At 38.8% G+C, this 19801-nt stretch overlaps 2 protein-coding genes across 2 annotated transcripts; both read right to left on the bottom strand.

Annotated features, from left to right (window-relative positions):
• Nucleotides 1-280: 280 nt before the first annotated feature.
• On the bottom strand, nt 281-6491 carry vps4a (vacuolar protein sorting 4 homolog A). Its single transcript, XM_026239471.1, has 11 exons — nt 6286-6491; nt 4654-4765; nt 4053-4197; nt 3900-3961; nt 3681-3800; nt 2688-2844; nt 2462-2610; nt 1983-2064; nt 1676-1895; nt 1380-1520; nt 281-1180 (listed from the first exon to the last, which is right to left on the bottom strand). The coding sequence occupies exons 1-11, from the start codon at nt 6304-6306 to the stop codon at nt 1079-1081; spliced, it is 1311 nt and encodes a 436-aa protein (XP_026095256.1). The 5' UTR covers nt 6307-6491; the 3' UTR covers nt 281-1078.
• A 39-nt stretch (nt 6492-6530) lies between these two features.
• On the bottom strand, nt 6531-19710 carry sntb2 (syntrophin, beta 2). Its single transcript, XM_026239470.1, has 7 exons — nt 18956-19710; nt 11950-12151; nt 11084-11291; nt 10093-10229; nt 9780-9976; nt 8857-9035; nt 6531-8617 (listed from the first exon to the last, which is right to left on the bottom strand). The coding sequence occupies exons 1-7, from the start codon at nt 19494-19496 to the stop codon at nt 8525-8527; spliced, it is 1557 nt and encodes a 518-aa protein (XP_026095255.1). The 5' UTR covers nt 19497-19710; the 3' UTR covers nt 6531-8524.
• Nucleotides 19711-19801: the final 91 nt, after the last annotated feature.

Below are 19801 nucleotides of genomic sequence, written 5' to 3'. Positions count from 1 at the left end.
CCTCCACAAAGAAAATATATAAGCAAGTTATTGAGCTGATTTTCAGAGATAGTTGAGTTGGTTGGCACATACGCTTGTGTAAATGTCTTCACAACAGTCTCCATTGTAAAACACTGCATGTTCCTCTTTACAAATAAAAAGAGCTTTTTTTCTGGAACAATACACCGCATATTCAGAGAAAATGAGATGATGATTTGTTAATGTTACCGAACTATTGTCAGAAGGCAGGTTTATCCATTTAAAACAGACTGGATAGGCTGAAAAAACAATGCACAAATTCTTTTAAAAGTTATTTTGTTTTATCAGATTCGGTCAACATGTTATTCTTCAGAATGAATGACAGCTAATGGTCTGTAACACTTCATTATTACAACACATCTGCTTGATCAGTTTTTAAATGGGTGAAATGTTGATGGCTGAGCGTGTCAAACACATAACCAGGTCATATTTCAGCCCACAGGCAAAGGAAAATACACAGAAAACATTCTACCTCTACGAACAAATCTGAAAAGTCATTAAACAGACTTGATTTTTTTTAACCAAAAATATGATTAAAGAACATCAAGCCTATTTTTTGCATTGTGACACTGTATCATGAAGCAAATCTCAAATACTATATGTAGCCATAAAAATCATCAGTATGAATAATTATGTCCAAACAGGCTTCAATTTCCTTCCAAATACAACAGATTTTCTTTTTCCAGTTTAATTCTTGGGTGAAAATCTGGACACAAAAGTTGAAGCTTAAAGTGATCTGCGCTCAAAACAAACCAAACAACTCTATTAAATTAAATAAATTAACATAAATCTTTGCTGAGAGCTTTAAGGGAACACAGACAAAAAAAAAACTTCATAAAATGAATACTTCAACAAATATGATTATGTAAACATAAAACAATTTACAGCAAGCTTCATGCTCTCCTCTTTTTCCACACTGCTGGATGTGATGTAGTGTTGGGCGATTAGAGATGCTAGATTAGACCACATGCTCCTGCGGGTTAGTTTAGAGTCGATCGTCCTGGTTGAGTTGGGACAGCTACATACGAATGGATGTTTGGATTGAACGGTGTGTCGTGGCTCAGCCCTCCTGCCCAAAATCCTCTGTGAACTTCCTCACCTTCAGCAGGTCTTCAGTGTTGACGGTGGGACGTGTGGTGGCCAGAGAGCGCAGCATGTCAGACTAGCAAACACACAAGTATAAATGTCATATACTCTCCTGTGATGCAAAGCTAGATCTTCAGTATTATTACTCCTGATCCTTCAGAAATCATTCAGCCCATCGAGTTGAGCAGACTTCAGTGTGATAGTCAAACTGATACTGATACATGAATCAGAGACATGCTGAGTGTGAAAGGAAGTAACTGATCTCAGGATCTCACCATGCACACGATGGGCTCCAGCAGTTTGTCACCAGGGACATCCATCCAGGTCATCTCTATAGCATCAGGGTCACCGGGGGAACACGGCATCAGGAGGTCATCCACCACCACCGAGCTGTTACTGCGAGACGGCCCTCGCACCTGACGAGTACAAATCAAACATTCAGTGTCCAGAACTAGAAAGATTTTAAGAAAACCGACAACTTTGTTTCTGTCTATGCAATCGGACAGTTCACTGCTCCGGTCTAAATTTGCAAAACAATGTGTTGAAACCACAGATACCTTTTTGACGTTACCTTTTTGAAGTGTGTGGCGGACTGCACTTTCCTGACCGGCTGCATGAGAGCGTCCCGCACGATGATGCTGATATCGGCTCCGGAGTATCCGTCTGTCTTGCGGGCCAGCTGACGCAGGTCTGCCTCGGTCAGATTGTGAGGTGTGTTCCCCAGATGTAAGCGAAACATGGTCGCTCTCGCCGGCTCCTCTGGGAGCGGGATGTAGATGCGCTTCTCAAACCTGCACCGACCACCGGGAGTCACTGATTAAAGACTTCAGTCAATAACATTAGCACTTTTCTTCTTTTAAAGCATTTTTCACACTGACCTCCTGCGTATGGCAGCATCAAGGACCCAGGGAATGTTAGTAGCACCCAGAACTAATATCCCATCACTGTTATTACCAACACCTGGCAAAGACAGACGCCCGCAAACCATTAAACCAATCCCAAGATTCAGAGGAAATCCTGCATCATTCTGTATGTGGGTCCATTCATTTTTGCTTACACTTTATTTGAATGTGTACTTGTTACAGTGTTATCATACAGTTTAGTGCGGAGTAATACAAATAAGCAACATGCATTTATTATTAGGGTTAGGAACAGGGTTTAGTTTAGCGTTAGCTGCATAAAAGTATGCATAATCAACTGTTATTACAGACATAAATTAGGCTCATGTATGAAATGACAACAGCTAAGCCACACAACATCAACAGAGACGCTGACCACGTCGCCTAAACTAAGTAAAGCATCATTTACTCTACAGGGTCTGTTTTTTCACAGCTCACAAACTGAGAGTTTTTCTCACCCTGCATCTGCACCAGGAACTCGGTCTTGATCCTGCGAGCGGCTTCGCTCTCGTTCTCGTTTCTGGATCCACAGAGAGAGTCCACCTCGTCTATGAAGATGATGGAGGGCTTGTGCTGGCGAGCCAGATCGAACAGATTCTTCACCAGTCTGAGGACATAAATCAGCATAAATAATTCGGTGAGTCCTGCACCTCATGCAGGACGTCAGCAAAGACTGAAACGCACTTCTCACTCTCGCCCAGCCACTTCGACACCAGGTCCGAGGAAGACACGGAGAAGAAGGTGGAGTTATTGGCCTCGGTGGCCACAGCTTTGGCCAGATAAGACTTTCCTGTGCCGGGGGGCCCGAACAGAAGGATGCCCCTCCATGGAGTGCGCTTGCCTGCATCACAGCACATACACAGACGCTAGTCTTCAGGAAATCACATATAGGATCTTGATTCATTAAATAAAGGAGCTTAAAAAATGTGGCAATATTTTTACATATTCCATTATAACTCATAGATTATTACAAACCTTTCTGCCATCGTTTGATATAAGAAACATACTTCCATAAAAAGGTTTGGGGGTGGTAAAAATGTTTCATGTCTCTGAACTGAAAGAAATGTCTTATGCACACCAAGGCTACATTTATTTAACAAAAAAAATGCAATTTCATATAATTTAATTATATATATATATTTATATATTTCATGTCATTTTAATTTAATATTCAATTTCTTTATTTCTTCCTATGATGCTCCGCTGTATTTTCAGCATCATTCCTCCAGTCCAGTGTCACATGATCTTCAGAAATCATACTGATATGCTGATTTATAATCAAGAAACATATTTTCAATGTTGAAAACAGTGGAGTTGCAGAATATTTTTGTGTAAACTCTGATATCAAATTTTTTCAGGATTTGTTGATGAATTAAAAAAAAAAAAAAAAAACAGTATTTTTTTTTTTGGTAGTCAGTTATTTATTTTATCTTTTGTCCATAATAAAGTATTTACTGTCACTTTGGATTCATTTCTATCAAGAGAAGAAAAAAAAACCTATTGACCCCAAACGTTTGAACAGTGGTGTACATATTTGTGCTAACCCTTATAATAATGGATTCATTAAAAACTAAATAAATAAATATCTGTCAGACTCTGTTTGCTGGGTAACACATGAGCTAGAGGATAACACAATATTATCCATTAATCTCTCAAATTACTGGCCCTCAGACTGACCTGTGAACAGGTGAGGGAATTTGATGGGCAGAATGACCGCCTCTTTCAGGGCTTCTTTTGCCCCCTCGAGTCCGGCCACATCACTCCACCTCACATTGGGCTTCTCCATCACAATCGCCCCTGAAATCATCAACCAACATCTCCTCATCATGATAACACACAAGACTGCAGGCGTGTTTCCTTTGCATTAACACAGAGACATTTAAGACACAGACTCACCCATCAGATGATCCTGGAGTTTCTTTTTTTCAGGATTTTCTCCCTCACTGTCACTGTCACTTCTGCACACACACACACACACACACACACACACAGTTTATCTCTTGATTCATCAACACCACACAGCAGAACAAACACGAGCTGATAGAGTACTTCTCATTGCTCTGTGCTTCCTTCACTGGTTTCTTGCCCTGTTTGTCCTTGTTCTTCAAGTAGTCCTTGAGTTTCTCGGCTCTGTCCAGATACTGCACACACTTCCCACGAATGCTTTCCTTCGCCTTGTCACTGTGCGCTTCATCTGAGAAACCAAAGGATCAATGGTGCGTCTTTAAATATTTCATAAGAATTGTTACATTTACACATTACATGTAAATTTTAAATACATCTTGATCCAACTTTCAGTAACCCCCGCATGAAAGACTGAAAGGGAAGTAGTTTATGATTTTTCATCCTTTTTGGACGTGAGTTAGCAGTGGACAGTGGATTTGCAGGACTCTCAATACAAGGCCGGCATCCATTCCCAATGCTATCACTTCTTTTTTGTATCTCTTGTTATTAGCTTTTCAACATTAACCAATAGCCTGCCAGACTTTGGTGACATCAGCCAAACAAGAGAGTTGTTTCAGAGGCAGTTTTATGAAAAACAAAGATTGACTTTATTTCCAATTGACTCTTCCAACTGAGATTTTCAGAAAGTGAATGGGGTTCATTTCGATTTGATTTGGAAAGCACTGAGTAGATGTAGTTCACTCACATTTGATGGCGTGCAGGAAGTACTCCACAGCGTGCTGGTAGAGCCTCAGCGCCTCCTCATAGTTCTTGGCCTTGTCCTCCTCTGTGGCTTTAGTGACCAGCTCAATCGCTTTCTGAACATGACAGATGACAGAGCTACTGACGGCTCCACGAACGGACAGACTAATCTATGATTTACATCAACTCAACCTGAGGTCAAAACACAGCAGGCTACAGTACCAATTCTGCTGGAATTAGAAATGTACATAAAAATGTGAAAATCTTGAATTTTGGGAGTTGAAAAAGATGTTAAAGCCCATGTATTCATTTTAAGAATAAAACGGTGAGTTTGATTGAGGGAAAAAAGATACTTTATATTTGTTTATCAGACATTTCTTTGGACACTAAACAAATTTAGTTTTGGACAATAAAATCATACAATTTAAAAGTTACAACAATTAAACAGGCCCATATGCCATTAGGGTACATGCATCCCGGAGGCAATAAATGAAATACTTATTTAAGTATTGCCTTTAGACTATGTACCCCAACAGAATACAAACATCCTAATAACAGTACATCTGACCTGAAAAATAAAGGATGTTCATTTAGTTTCATAACATTTGGAGTAATATCCACCCAACTTTTTGTGTTATCCCAATTTTTTTATTAAATTCATTGATATATAATGGGTGCTGAAGGTCTTTAGTTTTTTTTGCTCCATAAAATAGGTAAAATGTTTATTTTTAACCTCTGTAAAGAAAATAATGCATTACTTAATGTCATCACCATTTAAGCAAATCTTTCTTCCAAATTTGATTATTTAAAATAATAATAAAATCAAAAAACGATGCCCTGGTAAAGCTTCAGAAATGTAGTTGATCTGATAAAGAATAATTCATAAGTATAAATAGATTATAGCAGCTATTCCAAAATGCACAGAGTATATACAGCCGAGCAAAAAGTGCTCGATTTCTATTTTCAAACATATTTTTCGTAAATACCAAGTAAATTATAAGTTCATCTTAAATTCAGCAATTCTGAGTACATCTAACTTAAATTCTATTAAGTTTATATTAGACAGTTTTCAATTTAGTATTATTATAACTGTGGGCAATAACTGTCAGACTCCTGCCAGCAGTTTTTCTATATATTTTACTGTTTATTCTTCTATTTCCAAGTAAGTATGGATTTAATTCCAAGGAAATATCATGTAACTACTTGTTTAATTTCAGCAGTGTGTGTATATTTGATTAACTGGCACTGAATCGTTGACCCACAGACTGCAGATAAACAAACAGGCTCATTATAGGTGACGTTAATAAATAAATCTACAGCAGCCGATCAGAAATGAAAGCATGACAAGCTTAAACATATAATTCGACTGACATCTCTACAAAATTTTAGTTGTGTCCTATATCGAATAACATCTTGTACATTAATATGCACTGAAGTGAGTTTTGTTTACATGGATGCGAATGTCAAATACACCTAGCCTAACGTATTCTCCGAGGATTTCCGGTATGTTTCGACGTTAAACGCTCCTGACGTGTGTAAATTACGAACGACCAGTGATTACCATTAATTTGTTCAGTTTATGATTTGATTAAATGTGGATGATGATGGACTACAGCTAAAGCTAATGTAAACTAACCTGCAGTGTTGACGTTGTCATTTCATCTCACGGTTTAGATGTTTCACTGCTGTGTCCTATTATTGGTATTTATGGTATATTCAAATTGTTCGTTAAACAACAACACGATTAATTTAATGAAGGTTCATATCACGTAATAAGTGAAGATAGAAGCGGAAGATGCTTCCCTCCAGTGTTCACTCGCGTCCTGTCCTCCGGAAACAAAGCTCCGCGCATTAGTTCCATATCAAAACAAACAACACCCATTTCATTTACATGTTTTTATTTTTATATGACATGTACATAAAGACAGAATGCATAGCTTCAGGTTACAGGCATTTGTAAGTTATAATAGATATACAAACGAATAAGCATTTTTGCATTTGTGTGTTGCAAGCTGCCACAAGTGAACTTTGGTTCAACCTTTGCTCTTCAAAATAAAGACAAATCAAGCTATTACCTAAAAATGCTGAACAAATATTGAAACCGAGGCATGTATCTATGGTTTTATAAAGTACATTCACAGTCTGAAGCATTGGTCAAAAATCGGCTTCAAACATCCCACTTACACATTTGTAAATCTGGCAAGTGTTTAACAGTTTCATAGTTAAGACAAAGCAAAGGGTCTTCAGTTAGTGGTCTGATCTCATAACATAAATTAAAATTATGTGACCGCACGTAATGTCACACAAAACTATGACTGATCAGACTGCTCAACAACCTCAGTCAAAGAAAAATCAGCCAAAAGCATCACGCATCTCTTTTAATATACACTTCAGAAGAAATAAGCAAGTTTCCCACATCAGTGAAATCTTTTGAGCCTCTGATTTCAAAATATTTATGATAGTAGAATGAAAAACAGACTATAAAAGTTTAAGGGCACTTAAAGCATAAAATATGTTGCATATGAGGTCCTTGAGCAGATACATTTGTGTTTTACGCTTTTTTAAATGGACCTAACCATCTCATCTGTGGTATGACCCTTATGGTAAAATAAGAAATATTAAAATATAGATATTGCTTCGGTTAAGCTTGCTTGAGCTATGGTTATAAATAAATGCTGTTCACACAATCTCACTTTCAAAATGTCATTTCCTCCATATATTGTCACATTGTTCATATTCTTTTCCTACAAGAGCTTACTTCCTCCATTGTGCACGCTGCCTAATGCAGTTTACTTATGAGGGAATGACCCTTAAAACTCTTAAACTACGGCGTCTGAGATTGAAGTGATGGGTTAATATAAATCAGGTGCAGTTTACATTACATGCCTTACATAAAAATATCAAAATGTTAATAAAGAATATATACTGATGCTATAGTGATATTATACTGATAGACATAAAACATACACGCCACGAAAAACACATATCAGTGCTAATAACATGATGGTCCCCACACATTTTGACCGAAACATTTCCATGACTTTTACAGTCTTGCCTAATAACTGGATTAGTATTATTTTAAAGACATTTTATAAAGACTGAACTCATAAAAAGCAAAGCTAAATGTATATATAACTAGAAAATGCATACTGACTATACAAATAGGGCTTTTTCCTCGTGATTTATTTAATAATAGTAAGTTTTCATTAATTTCCTTCACATTTCCAAGCCTGGACCCCAGAATGTTAAATTCCCTGATATTTCCCATTTTTTATGACAGTGGGAAGCCTGCAACAAGAACTAAACACTCATCAAATACTGATTAAGAAGCATTTATATAAAGAGATTTTTTTTTATATTATTTAAACTGAACCGATCCTATTCAACACCTTACCGTGTTAACTTTAAGGAGGTTATTTTTGGTCAGTCATGAGGGAATGTATTTAAAGCTTCATTTTCTCCATATTAGCATGGATGGCTGTCTTCCACATTCAGTGACACATATTCTTTCAGATTATAGCACACAGATGTAACAGTCTTTGCCATGCAACACATAGAAACATAAATACAGCTCAGATGTATGAAAAACAACAGATAATACAAGAATAATGTTCATTTTGGTTATTCTGCAAAGCCTGAAAATGTTCTGTAAAAGCTTGTTGGCTCTAGATGAAAAGGCACGATTGGTGTTCCTGATCAGAGGAAAATGAGATTGTTTTCTGCCTTCGAACGCCCCACACACACACACACACACACAACCACTGAACTAATGTGTTAGCTAGAAGAGAAGTAGAGCTATGAAAACACTGCTTGAGTAAAAGACTAGATGTCAATAAATCACTGAAATAAATGACCTCCATCATTTCCTGTTGATCCTATGTGAGCAGTCCTAAACGAGCCAGTTTGGCTGAGAGAAACGAGTGAAGCACAAAGACCACAGGCTTCGGGCCCGAGTGGAGCTCAAACACCTGCGAGACAGAAAGAGAGAAACTCAGATTATTATGAGAACTATACAGGCATCCTGCACCTTTTGACTAATCTCTTCTCACTCTTAAATACATATTAGAGACTACCCACACAAACTAAACAAACGATTGAATGAGGCCTCAATGAGTGGAAGTGTTGATCCACTGTTTTGAAATCTCAGGACCAACAGACTTCCACTCCTCACAGGTGAATATCATACTCTGTGTGTGATGGGTCATACCATCTCTCCCTCTGGAGCACCGAAGTCCAGGTAGAGATTCCTGACTCCATCGTCTGCAGACATCTTGAGCCGCTCGTAGGGGAAGTGGAAGAGCACGGATTCGGCAGATTCCCGCTTCACAGTGAACCCTCTGTCATAGTGCAGGATCAGACGCACGTCCTGTCTGTTCAACACACAGCCTGAGGAGCGCAGACACACAGATGAACATAAGGATATGAATTCATGGGATCAATCCAGCATTTTTTCACTTTCCTAAATAAGCCCCTTGGTTACTCAGACAACTCTTGCAGAACATCCAACAAGAATGAATTTGGACGTTTCAGTGAATAACACAATTCCTGGTAAATTGTGCTTATAATGTTGCACAAATTCAATGGATATTAATCTTACAAGGATTGGAATAAGGTGTGAAATTGCAAAGCATTCTAGCTGGTGTTTATCTTCAAAGAAACTGGTTAATTACACAGCAGCACGATTAAAAATCATTTCATTGCAATTACAACGATATGATACTTTGAAGCATTTAGTCAGCATCACTAAACCATAAAGAAATATTATTGAACATTACATGACATTATTACTATGATTGACCCATGTAGGTGCACTACTGGTTTTATACAATGTTGATAATGGTGATAACCACAAAAATTAACTATCACTTATGCCTCCTTTAAAAAAAAAAAAACTTAAAACTGAGAATGCATAACCTATACGAATCTAGAAATGTCCTTATTTAAAGTTTATAAAGGAGATTAAAACCCACAAGCCGTCTAATAGTTACTATAGGCATGATCACGTCTACAAAGGTAGGACTGATAAGTAATGTTTTTAAGATGTGAATGTGTTTCTTAGCAAAGGGAAGATTTTCTTCCTTGTATAATTCACTCACACACACAAACACACACACACACACACACACACACCTATGGAGACCTCTTTGATGAGCTCAGCAGCCAGGTGTCCCCCCTGCACCAGCGCACGTGTCCACGTGGACAGATCCCAGTGTGTCTCCACACGAAACACATGAGACTCGATGCCTCGGCCGGTGCCTGTTCGTGTGGCGAACATCAGATCTCCACCCAGAGCCGGAGGACTGCGGACGCTGCCCGAGTGAACCAGCCTGCAGACACAACCAAACACTCTCCATCAGACACCAAACACAGAAAACAAAATGCTATAGGCTGATTTTCCGGTAACTTCTGCCTCCTTAAAGCTTTACTGAAGTAAGCGTTTGACCGTGTAGCGAGCAGTGGATGGGTCAGGAGAGGTGAGGACCAGCTCTCATGTGTCCAGGGCACGGACTGGAACAGCAGGAGGTCTTTCTCTGTGAGCGCCATGACCACTCGTCTGTACTGATGCCGCCCACCGTCCAGCTACACAAACACAAGATTATACAGGAAACTAGATTATCAAACCACTCTCAACATTAAACTGGATAAATGCGACTAAGGTATAAAGATATTAAAATGTTATATGCATTACAACGTGATTCTCTGTAAAGCTGCTTTGAAATAATGTGTTGTATACAAATAAAACTGAACTGATAGTATAAAAGGTTGACATTAACAACAGAGCCCAAACTATTCAACTCAGTAGCTATTTTGAGATACAATAACCAACACTCAAATAAAACGTTGTTGTATAAAAATATTTAAAATGCACATAAGGTGTTAAAAATTTCAAATTATAATTTAGTTTATAATTCTATTGTAATTAAGACATAAAAATATTAAAATACATTTTACTATACAAATGATAAAATCTGAAAGCTAAAACTGTTTACATAAAATGCAAATCTTATTGGGATTATGGTTGGTGGGTTCGTGTTTCAAATAACGCTTGGTGACGTTTAAGTCACCCATCTACACAGACACAGGCACTGCATTGTCTTAATCTATATTTTATTCCACAGCACCAATGTATATATTTATATACAGTATATGGTTTGTATACTTCTTTTCTCAATTTATGGATTATTTTAATAAAACTACATAAGAATATATAAAGAGACTTGAAATGCTGGTATGATTAAAAATCAATAAGCATAAAATATACTTTTGATTTAACAGTTTAACACAGTTTGCATCAGATATTGAGCATATGGTAAGACACCTGTTTTGTAAAATGACCCTTTTACTTCAAATGTTTTGAGAACTGCATGTACTGCATGTTTGAGCTCAGAGTGCAGGAGTGTGTGTGTGTGTGTGTGTGAGAGAGAGAGAGATACCTGCTCTGCCAGCCAGCCGATGTGTTTGACTGTGCAGTGTGTGTTGGCGCTGGGGTTGCACAAGAAAGAGTTGATGTGGTCCATCATCTGTGGCAATAGAGCAGCAATATTTGTGTGAATGGCTGTGAACCAGGAGTGAGCGGACGCCCCGTCTTTACACCGCAGCACCACAGTGTGCTGTCCGTCCGGAGAGTGAAGCTCCAGCAGCCTGAAACAAACACAACGTCCCTGAAAACACTCATCATCCCAGTTACACGCTACATAATCAATATTTCTTCAAAGTAATGAGTTGAGAGTTTTTATGTTTTCAAATAAGTCAAACATTTTAGATTGTAATCAGATTGTAAAGCAGATACTGTCATTATCGTATTATCATGATCATCAACTTTATTCTTTATTTTTTGTCAACTTTAAATCTGAGGTGTACGAATAAAGTAATTTTCACGTGCCGTTTTCATTCAAACTCACATTTAGACTTAAAGATATTCCTCATCAAGCTATTACACACAAAACCCCAAAGGTGCAAATGTTTTAACTTTCAAAGGGTTTTTAATGCTTGTTATTTCATTAAACATGCTCTGATTGTGGAAAATATCACATCATTACTTACAGAAGATTACCTTTAGTTAGGCAAAATGCCTTCAGGGCTTAAAGGGTTAATTTGCTCTGCTCTCAATTGTTAGTTAATATTTTGTTAATTTAATTAGTCACAGCAAGTACTGATTTTGGGGACCTGGACATGTTTTCATGAGATTCAAATCTAAATGTAGTTGCTGTCTTCACAGCAGAATGACAGTCAACGTCAGTAGCAAAATGCTGCTTCTGGTTTCTTCTGAAATCACACACACACACACACACACACACACCTGTTTTCCAGGTCAGGCATGGTGAGGTTTCGGCTGATGAAGCTCATTTTGAGCGGGATGACCTTTCTGTCACGGGTTACACTGCTCTTGGGCGACTCGTCGCTGCTGCTGAGGTTTGGGGACTGAAGACGCCCATCCCAAGGCAGATCGGTGCTCATAGAGGACTTCTTAAAGAGCGGAGATACCTCCCTGATGTACTTCACTGCACACAACACATACAGCCTTAACTGAGCATTCAACAGCAGAAACATACAATTTAAATAAAAGTGCATTAGTTCTGTCTGTGCGCGTGTGTGTGTGTGTGTTATTGAATGATGAGAGGATATACATTTTGGAGTGGTCTATACCTTTAAGGTATTCACACAGACAGTGATTTGCAGCAATAGAAAACGTGTTTTTTTACTAATAGTTGTTAATAGTAGTGTTTGTGTAATAATATTATATTCCCATGAAAATGTTAAATTTTTAAGGAGTGAGAAAGCTACTCCACGTATGTAAGAAAGTAAATAAATAAGTAAACAAATAAATAAGAAAAACTTTTTAACGCTTCGGTCATATTAAAAGCCTTTCAATTAAATCAAATCAAGCTGCAGTAAGGTCTAGTGGCGATCAACAGTACATCAACCTCAACCATCATAAAATCACTGTCAGCACAATAAGTGTCATACCCAGCAACACTTTATTATGAGTAAATCACTCGCATGTGCGGCTAACTCTTCACTCTGGGCGACTAACTGAGGTCTAATATCAGCCAATGCCTAATACATTCTCAGATTTTACTAACCAGCGTTTGAGTTGGAGGCTAAGTATAAGTTTAGCACAGATATATTTTCACTCACAGTACACTCTGCCTGAGTGCTTGAGAGTTTCACTTCCATCAGGTGATCTGTGCTATTTTTCAGTTCATCTCAATGGCTGTGGATGGGACTGGGCATTCAAAAAATATAAAATGGGCCACATAAACCCTATTTGGCCCATAACAAAAATGATGAAGTTACATTAAAGGGGGGGGTGAAATGCTCGTTTTCACTCAATATCCTGTTAATCTTGAGTACCTATAGAGTAGTACTGCATCCTTCATAACTCCAAAAAGTCTTTAGTTTTATTATATTCATAAGAGAAAGATAGTCTGTACCGATTTTTCCCGGAAAAACACGACCGGCTGGAGGCGTGACGTGTGGGCGGAGCTAAAGAATCACGAGCGCCAGTAGGCTTTTGTGTTGAGAGCATGTGGAAACTGTGACATTACCGTGAGGAAAAAACATCATCCAAAACAAACCATGGCTTAAGGCGGTCGCACACCGGACGAGAAGCGTCACGTCGCGTCACATGTAGGACAACTCAAGGTATCGCACACCGGACGCGCACATTCTATATGCGTGAGCTTAATTTCGCAGCAAGATGGGAGAGTTTTAACTTCATCTATTATTATTATTTTAAATATATGAAGCGGGGCTCGAACCCGGGTCTCCAATGGGAGGGGACGCACTAACAAACAGAACTAACAATTATTGCTAAATGTGTGACTGAATCATATAATAACTTAATTAATAATATTGATAGTTCATCGTCTAGCTGACTACGTCTTGCATTATTATTATTATTTTTTCTAAAATCCTGTCAAATGTGCACAAACTACTAGCTACTACTAAATATTGTAGAAACATAATTTTCTGTAAAGTTGCTTTGTAAGGATTTGTTTTGTAAAAAGCGCTATACAAATAAACTTGAATTGAATTGAATTGAATTGAATTGAATTGAACTAACAAGGAGGCAGAGATATTTGAAGCAGTTTTACTCACCGCCTGTGGTTCCAACACACGATCGTGACCCTTTTTCTTTGGGATTGCATCATCCTTAAGAAATAAACGATACGCAAATCCGTCGTCAAACTGGGCCTTGTTTGTAAAAACAAACGCAGGGAAATGCAGGGAACAAACAAAAATTCCGCTCCATCTAACGTCACACAGAGCCGTACTCGAAAAAAACTTTCCGAAACTTGTGACAAACCGGAAGGAGTATTTTGGGAACAAAAATACTCCTTCAAACGTACAACTTAATTTTTTAAACTTTGTCCATGTTTAGCATGGGAATCCAACTCTTTAACAGTGTAAAAAACTCAGTATGCATGAAATAGCATTTCACCCCCCCTTTAACACTAGGCTTACTGTGGTAGTCAGTGTTACACAGTGTTTGGTCATACACTGATTACATTACTTGACCACAGCGGCACAAGCCCAATCTGTCATTTTGCTTTTATAGAAATAAAAATAATTTAGTGCAGTTGGAAAACATACCCTACAATTCGTATAGGTATAAACTGAAAGCATCTGCTCTACACCAGGATTGCCAGGTCTGCGTAACAAAACTACCCCAATGGCCGATCAAAAAATGGGCAATTTAAATTTAATATCGAGCTAATATTGTGTTTGGTTGTTATGTAGTGTGGGGCCAGGGTGGGCCAAGCTTCTGCCCCATGCGCTTGCTGTTGTGAAGCACGTTTAAAAGAGGTCTAACACTTTATATAAATACTGTTCAGTTTCTTGCACAGAATGATCATTTTGTGTCTTTACACATCAATGTATCATCACGAGCCGCAGGATTTAATATGGATTTGTCTGTGCATGTTTTCTTTTTGCTCTCATAGATTCTGTTACCATTTGCCATGGCATTGTACAGCTGAGAGACTGCAACGACTGGAGCTTAAACCTACTGTATTTTCCGGACTAGAAGTCACACTTTTCTTCATAGTTTGGCTGGTCCTGCGACTTATAGTCAGGTGTGACTTATCAAAATTAATTTGACATGAACTAAGAGAAATGAACCAAGAGAAAACATTACCGTCTCCAGCCGTGAGAGGGCGCTCTATGCTGCTCAGTTCTCCTGTAGTCTACACTGAACACATAGGGCGCCCTCTGGTGGCTGTAGACGGTAATGTTTTCTTTTGGTTCTTGGTTCTAAATAAATGCGACTTATAGTCCGGTGCGACTTATATATGTTATTTCCTCATCATGACGTATTTGTGGACTGATGCAACTTATACTCAGATGTGACTTATAGTCCGAAAATTCTGGGAAGTCGTGGTCTAATTAGAGAGTCTGACTTGCAATCGAAGGGTTGTGAGTTTGAGTCTCTGGCCGGCAGGAATTGTAGGTTCAGTGCACGACTGAGGTGCCCTTGAGAAAGGCACCGAACCCCCAATTGCGCCGCAGCATAAATGGCTGCCCACTGCTCTGGGTGTTTGTGTGTGTTCACTGCTCTGTGTGTGTGCACTTTGGATGGGTTAAATGCAGAGCACGAATTTTGACTATGGGTCACCATACTTGGCTGAATTTCATGTCACTTTCACACAAAAAAAACACCACCACCAGTTCTAATTTCAGTTAAAAAGTCTATGCAATCATACATGTTACCAAGTTTTAATTCTAATTACTAAAGTTCTGTCATTATATAATACTTGATTATCATTCATAATAATATATTATAATGCTTGACTGACTGAGTTTAAGAGTGTACTTTCAGATAATTAAAATGATGGATGGGTGGATAGATGGAATATCAGTCTGGCTAGCCAATGGCGATTCAAAAAAATGCTAGCCAATTGCGATTCAATTACTAAAGTGTCTGCAGAGGCTTGCCTAATGCATTAGAGGTTGAGATCTATGCCAATAAGCCAAAGGTTATTTAAACTCTAAAAGGGTGATTCTCAAACTTCCAATATTTCACCCCAAGAAGCAAACCTTGGCACCTCACACCAGGTTACTCCACTGGGACTGAACATGTTATGAATGTTATGTCCAAGCTAGCTGCTAATTATGGCTGAATGAATACCTCTTCATTTCACTCTCAGAAGATTTGTGTTCTTTAGCATCCTGTTCTTATCAGCTGTACTGTTATTGTGTCAACATCATGGGATCATTTCTGAGCCATTTAAAGATCTCATTAGATCCACCAGGACCATCAAACAGCTTCAGTTCTCATTTTAATTAGGCCGGTGCCACAGAGGATAATGTCTGTGTCAGTAGAGCCCATCTCATGAGACATTGCTCCACATATCTGAACGTCAGTCTCCAGGACCTCTGATTATGGTGCAGGGATTCAGCATAATCTCTGCATAATTTCCAGCACCTCTCTTCCAATAATTGCAATAGGTTTTGTGCTTTGTTACCTTTCAGTTTTCAAATTCTGTTTTAACCCCAAAATTCAAACAATAAAGATGGACAGAGATAGTTAAATGTGTCATATGATGTTGCAAAAAATGTGGTGTAATGAAATGTGTTTATGCAGTTAAAGTAAACAAACAAATTGTACATTATTGTTTCTCCTTTATGCCCCGCCTTTCTGAAGCGCATAGATTTTTACAAAGCTCATCATTCTCAAAAGTGACGTTGTGCATTGATTGGCCAGCTATCCAGTGCATTGTGATTGGCCGAATACCTCAAGCGTTTGATGGAAATGTTACGCCCCTCACCAAACTGTGATGCCATGTCCTGGCGTGACGAGACAAAACAATAAAACCCATTACTAACGAGGCATTTGTTGCATATGGTTGGGACATAATTACGGATTAAATTACATAGGCTAAATTGTCTTTTTATGCCTTGCGTTGCATATTGCACCTCGTAAAACAGAGTCTTAGCTTTTGTGTTTAAGACTTTAGTCTTTGCAACTTTAGGGATCTTATCTATGCACTTTTATCCATGTAACACTCCAAAGAGAAAGGAAAACATGAAATCGCATCCTATGACCCCTTTAAAGAGCCCGTAATATGAAAATTGTAAGCTTCCTTTCACTGTTTATAAGTCCTGTACATTAGGTTTAAATCCATCCAAGGTTAAAAAACATTGTCATTTTGTCAAAATATCATTTTAAAATTACCTCAATTCTCAGAGATCCCCAAACGGTTCGCGCGAAGCTGTTCAAAAGATTCAGTTTCCTTAAACCCCACCTTTCGGTAGCATACTGTGTTCTGATTGGTCAACTAACATAGTCAGGTTTGATTAGTTGTTCCGCACACACCTCCACGGTAAACTATGCGTTAGCATCTGTTTGGGGTGAATTCGGTCTTATTCCTCTCATCGCGAAGCAAACAGTAAAATAAAAAACTTGAACAGTCTCGCTGCTTTTTCTTCTGTGTGCGTGTATTCAAGCCGCGCTTCAGTTTGAATCTGAATAGCGCGTTCAGCGCGGGGGCGTGGTCACATTAGATATAACGAAGGGAGTACTTGTACTCACCAAGATTAGAAAAGCAGTCATCAGTGAAATGTTGTGAACAGAACAAAAGGGATTTGTTGTACTGCTCTGGTATTGTGGTAAAAATGAATTTTAGCCATTGGTTCTTCTGATCTTCATTCTTTGGTAGTGAAAATAAAAAAAAACTTGCCTTTACAATTAAAACACACTGTCTCCTCGACATGATGCTCTCACACCAAACAGAGCGTCTGTGTGTGCGGGGGGGGGGGGGGGGGGGGGGGGGCAGGTCAGAGTTTTGTTTCTCCCAAGACGGTGGGCGGAGATTATTATGTAAAGTGTTCCTAGTGACGTACATAGAGATGGGAAAAAGATTTGAAATCTATAACGACTTGTTTCAGCGATTCAGAGTCGACTCCTTACTTTAGAAGCCAATAACTTTATAAATCGTGTACTTTTTGGTTTAATTACTTTGCACATTGTTTACACTGATGGACAGCTACATCATACACTGTAATACAGGTAATTTCCCATCTGTGTGGCTCTTTAATGTGTCGTGATTGATAGCCGCCTCAGTTCAAGCAGCATATGAAACGATCATCTTCCTCTTTATTGCTAGTTACAGCACAAAATAAACATGAATGAACAGCAGAAAAATTATAAAATTAACAGGTGCCATATAACTTAGCGATGTCTATCATGTCATCGCTCAAACAGTATTTTTTTATGGAGGGGGGGCTTATTTAAATAAAATATGGCTGCTAATTTGCCAAATATTCGGCCCCCTCCTCAGGTGCCTTTTATGAGAGATTGGAGAAAACATCATTCTAAAAGAAGGCTGTAATCCAAGCATTGATAGTAGTAGATGTAGCTGAGTGGGATTACTTTTTTTCCTTTATAATGTAGCCTATTTTTTTATTTTTACAAATATTGTGTAATGTATTATTTATCAATGTAATTAAAAAAAACAAGTAGGCTTATAGTATATAGTAGGCATAGCCTACTAATACCAAGAGTATATTTGGTTCGAATAGACAATATTTAAGTAGGCTACAAATAAGTGGCTATGTTACAGCTCCCCTTTGAATATCTTGTATTTTTCTCCTTTTCCATCTTTTCAATCCTATTCTGCTCACAGAGGATCGGAGATAAGTTTTGATGCAGTTTGCTGATTTTTATAAAATAACCTTTTTTTTTTTTTTGCTTTTCAGATAAAAAGGTAGTTTCAGTTTAATATGTTGTAGGAACAGTTATTGGTAATAAATAATTTATAATAGTAAAGTATCAAAAAAGAAGCTGCAGTTGCTTATTTGCTTATTTTATCTCGTGAGAGTAGGCAACTATGTTAAGTATCTGTTTCTCCATCATCTCCCTGTATCCCATCCCACACATTCACTTCTGAAGTCTGGAGATACATTACTGAACATATGCTATTAAAGCAAAAAAAAATATATAACCTTCTTATTGTCAGAAAGTACCTTGATGCATGCATCAAACTGCTATCCAAACTTAAGTTAGTTTTATAACTTTTACAATTGATTTTCATATGTTAATGTAACTCACACCCCATATCAACCCACATTACGTGTAAAAAGTGCAAATGTCAAATGAACTTGTTTACTACAGGAAAACTCTTAAGTCTTAACAAAACATTAACTAAATACATTTTAAAACATATTCAGTCTCACTTTATGGTGTCGGACATGCAAGTTTTGAACTTTGTGTCATTATCAGCGAAATATACACTTGTTTATTTTAAGTGTTCATAACTCCGTGCGGGCCTGTTGAATCCCCGCGGCTCGAGTGATCGGCTTACCCTCCAGCGTCACCTCCTTCCCGGCCTTCTTCAGCGCCTGCACCGCCGCGTCGTGCGTGGCATCGCGGAGGTCGCCGCCGTTGACGGACAGGATCGCGTCGCCGACCCGCAGGGCTCGACTCTGATCCGCAGCTAAACCGGGGAAGATCTTTGAAATGAGGATGGGCATACGGTTCTCCCGTCCCCCTTTAATACTGATCCCCAGTCCGCCGGACTCCTGCTTGACTATCCGAACCCTTCGAACCCCCTCCGGCCCCGCCGGGTCACAATAGCCGCTGGACTCCGAGTCGGACCCGTTGACCCGACCCGGACTGTCGTGTTGCCCGCGGCTCTGAAAAACATCTCGGTTCAGTTCGTTGCCATTAGAAACGCCATTTCTTAAATGAGAGTTGTGCTCCGAGTAGCCCGCTGGCCCGCTCGGCTCGCCCTCCGCCGTCAGGGTGAGAGTGTCCCGAGTGAGCTCCGCGGTGACCCGGACCCAGCGGTCGCTCAACAGCAGGTCCAGATGACCCTGTTTCTCCGCGCGGGTCCACACGGCCATGATCAAACTTTAACTCATCATAAAGTTTAAACTCTCTCGACCCACCCACTTACACGCACATTTCCCCAGAGGAAGGAAGAGGAAAATATTTTATGTCTGTTAAATAAGTTAAAACATCGGTTTATTTCCGCGGCCGCTTGAATTTGCGATCACTGCACGAAGAAACTATAAAATTAAAAACATCCTGAAGATCGGACTGCTGAGACAACCATGAGATTTGTATGTACTTAATTATTCATGAGAGGGGCGGGGATTTAAAATATTTTTTTCTTTCAGAAAGAAAAAAGCTCACAGTAAACCACACA

This window comes from Carassius auratus, chromosome 50 (assembly GCF_003368295.1).
Source record: "Carassius auratus strain Wakin chromosome 50, ASM336829v1, whole genome shotgun sequence".
In the NCBI taxonomy this organism is placed as follows: domain Eukaryota; kingdom Metazoa; phylum Chordata; class Actinopteri; order Cypriniformes; family Cyprinidae; genus Carassius; species Carassius auratus.
This window is presented reverse-complemented; position numbering and strand designations above follow the sequence as displayed.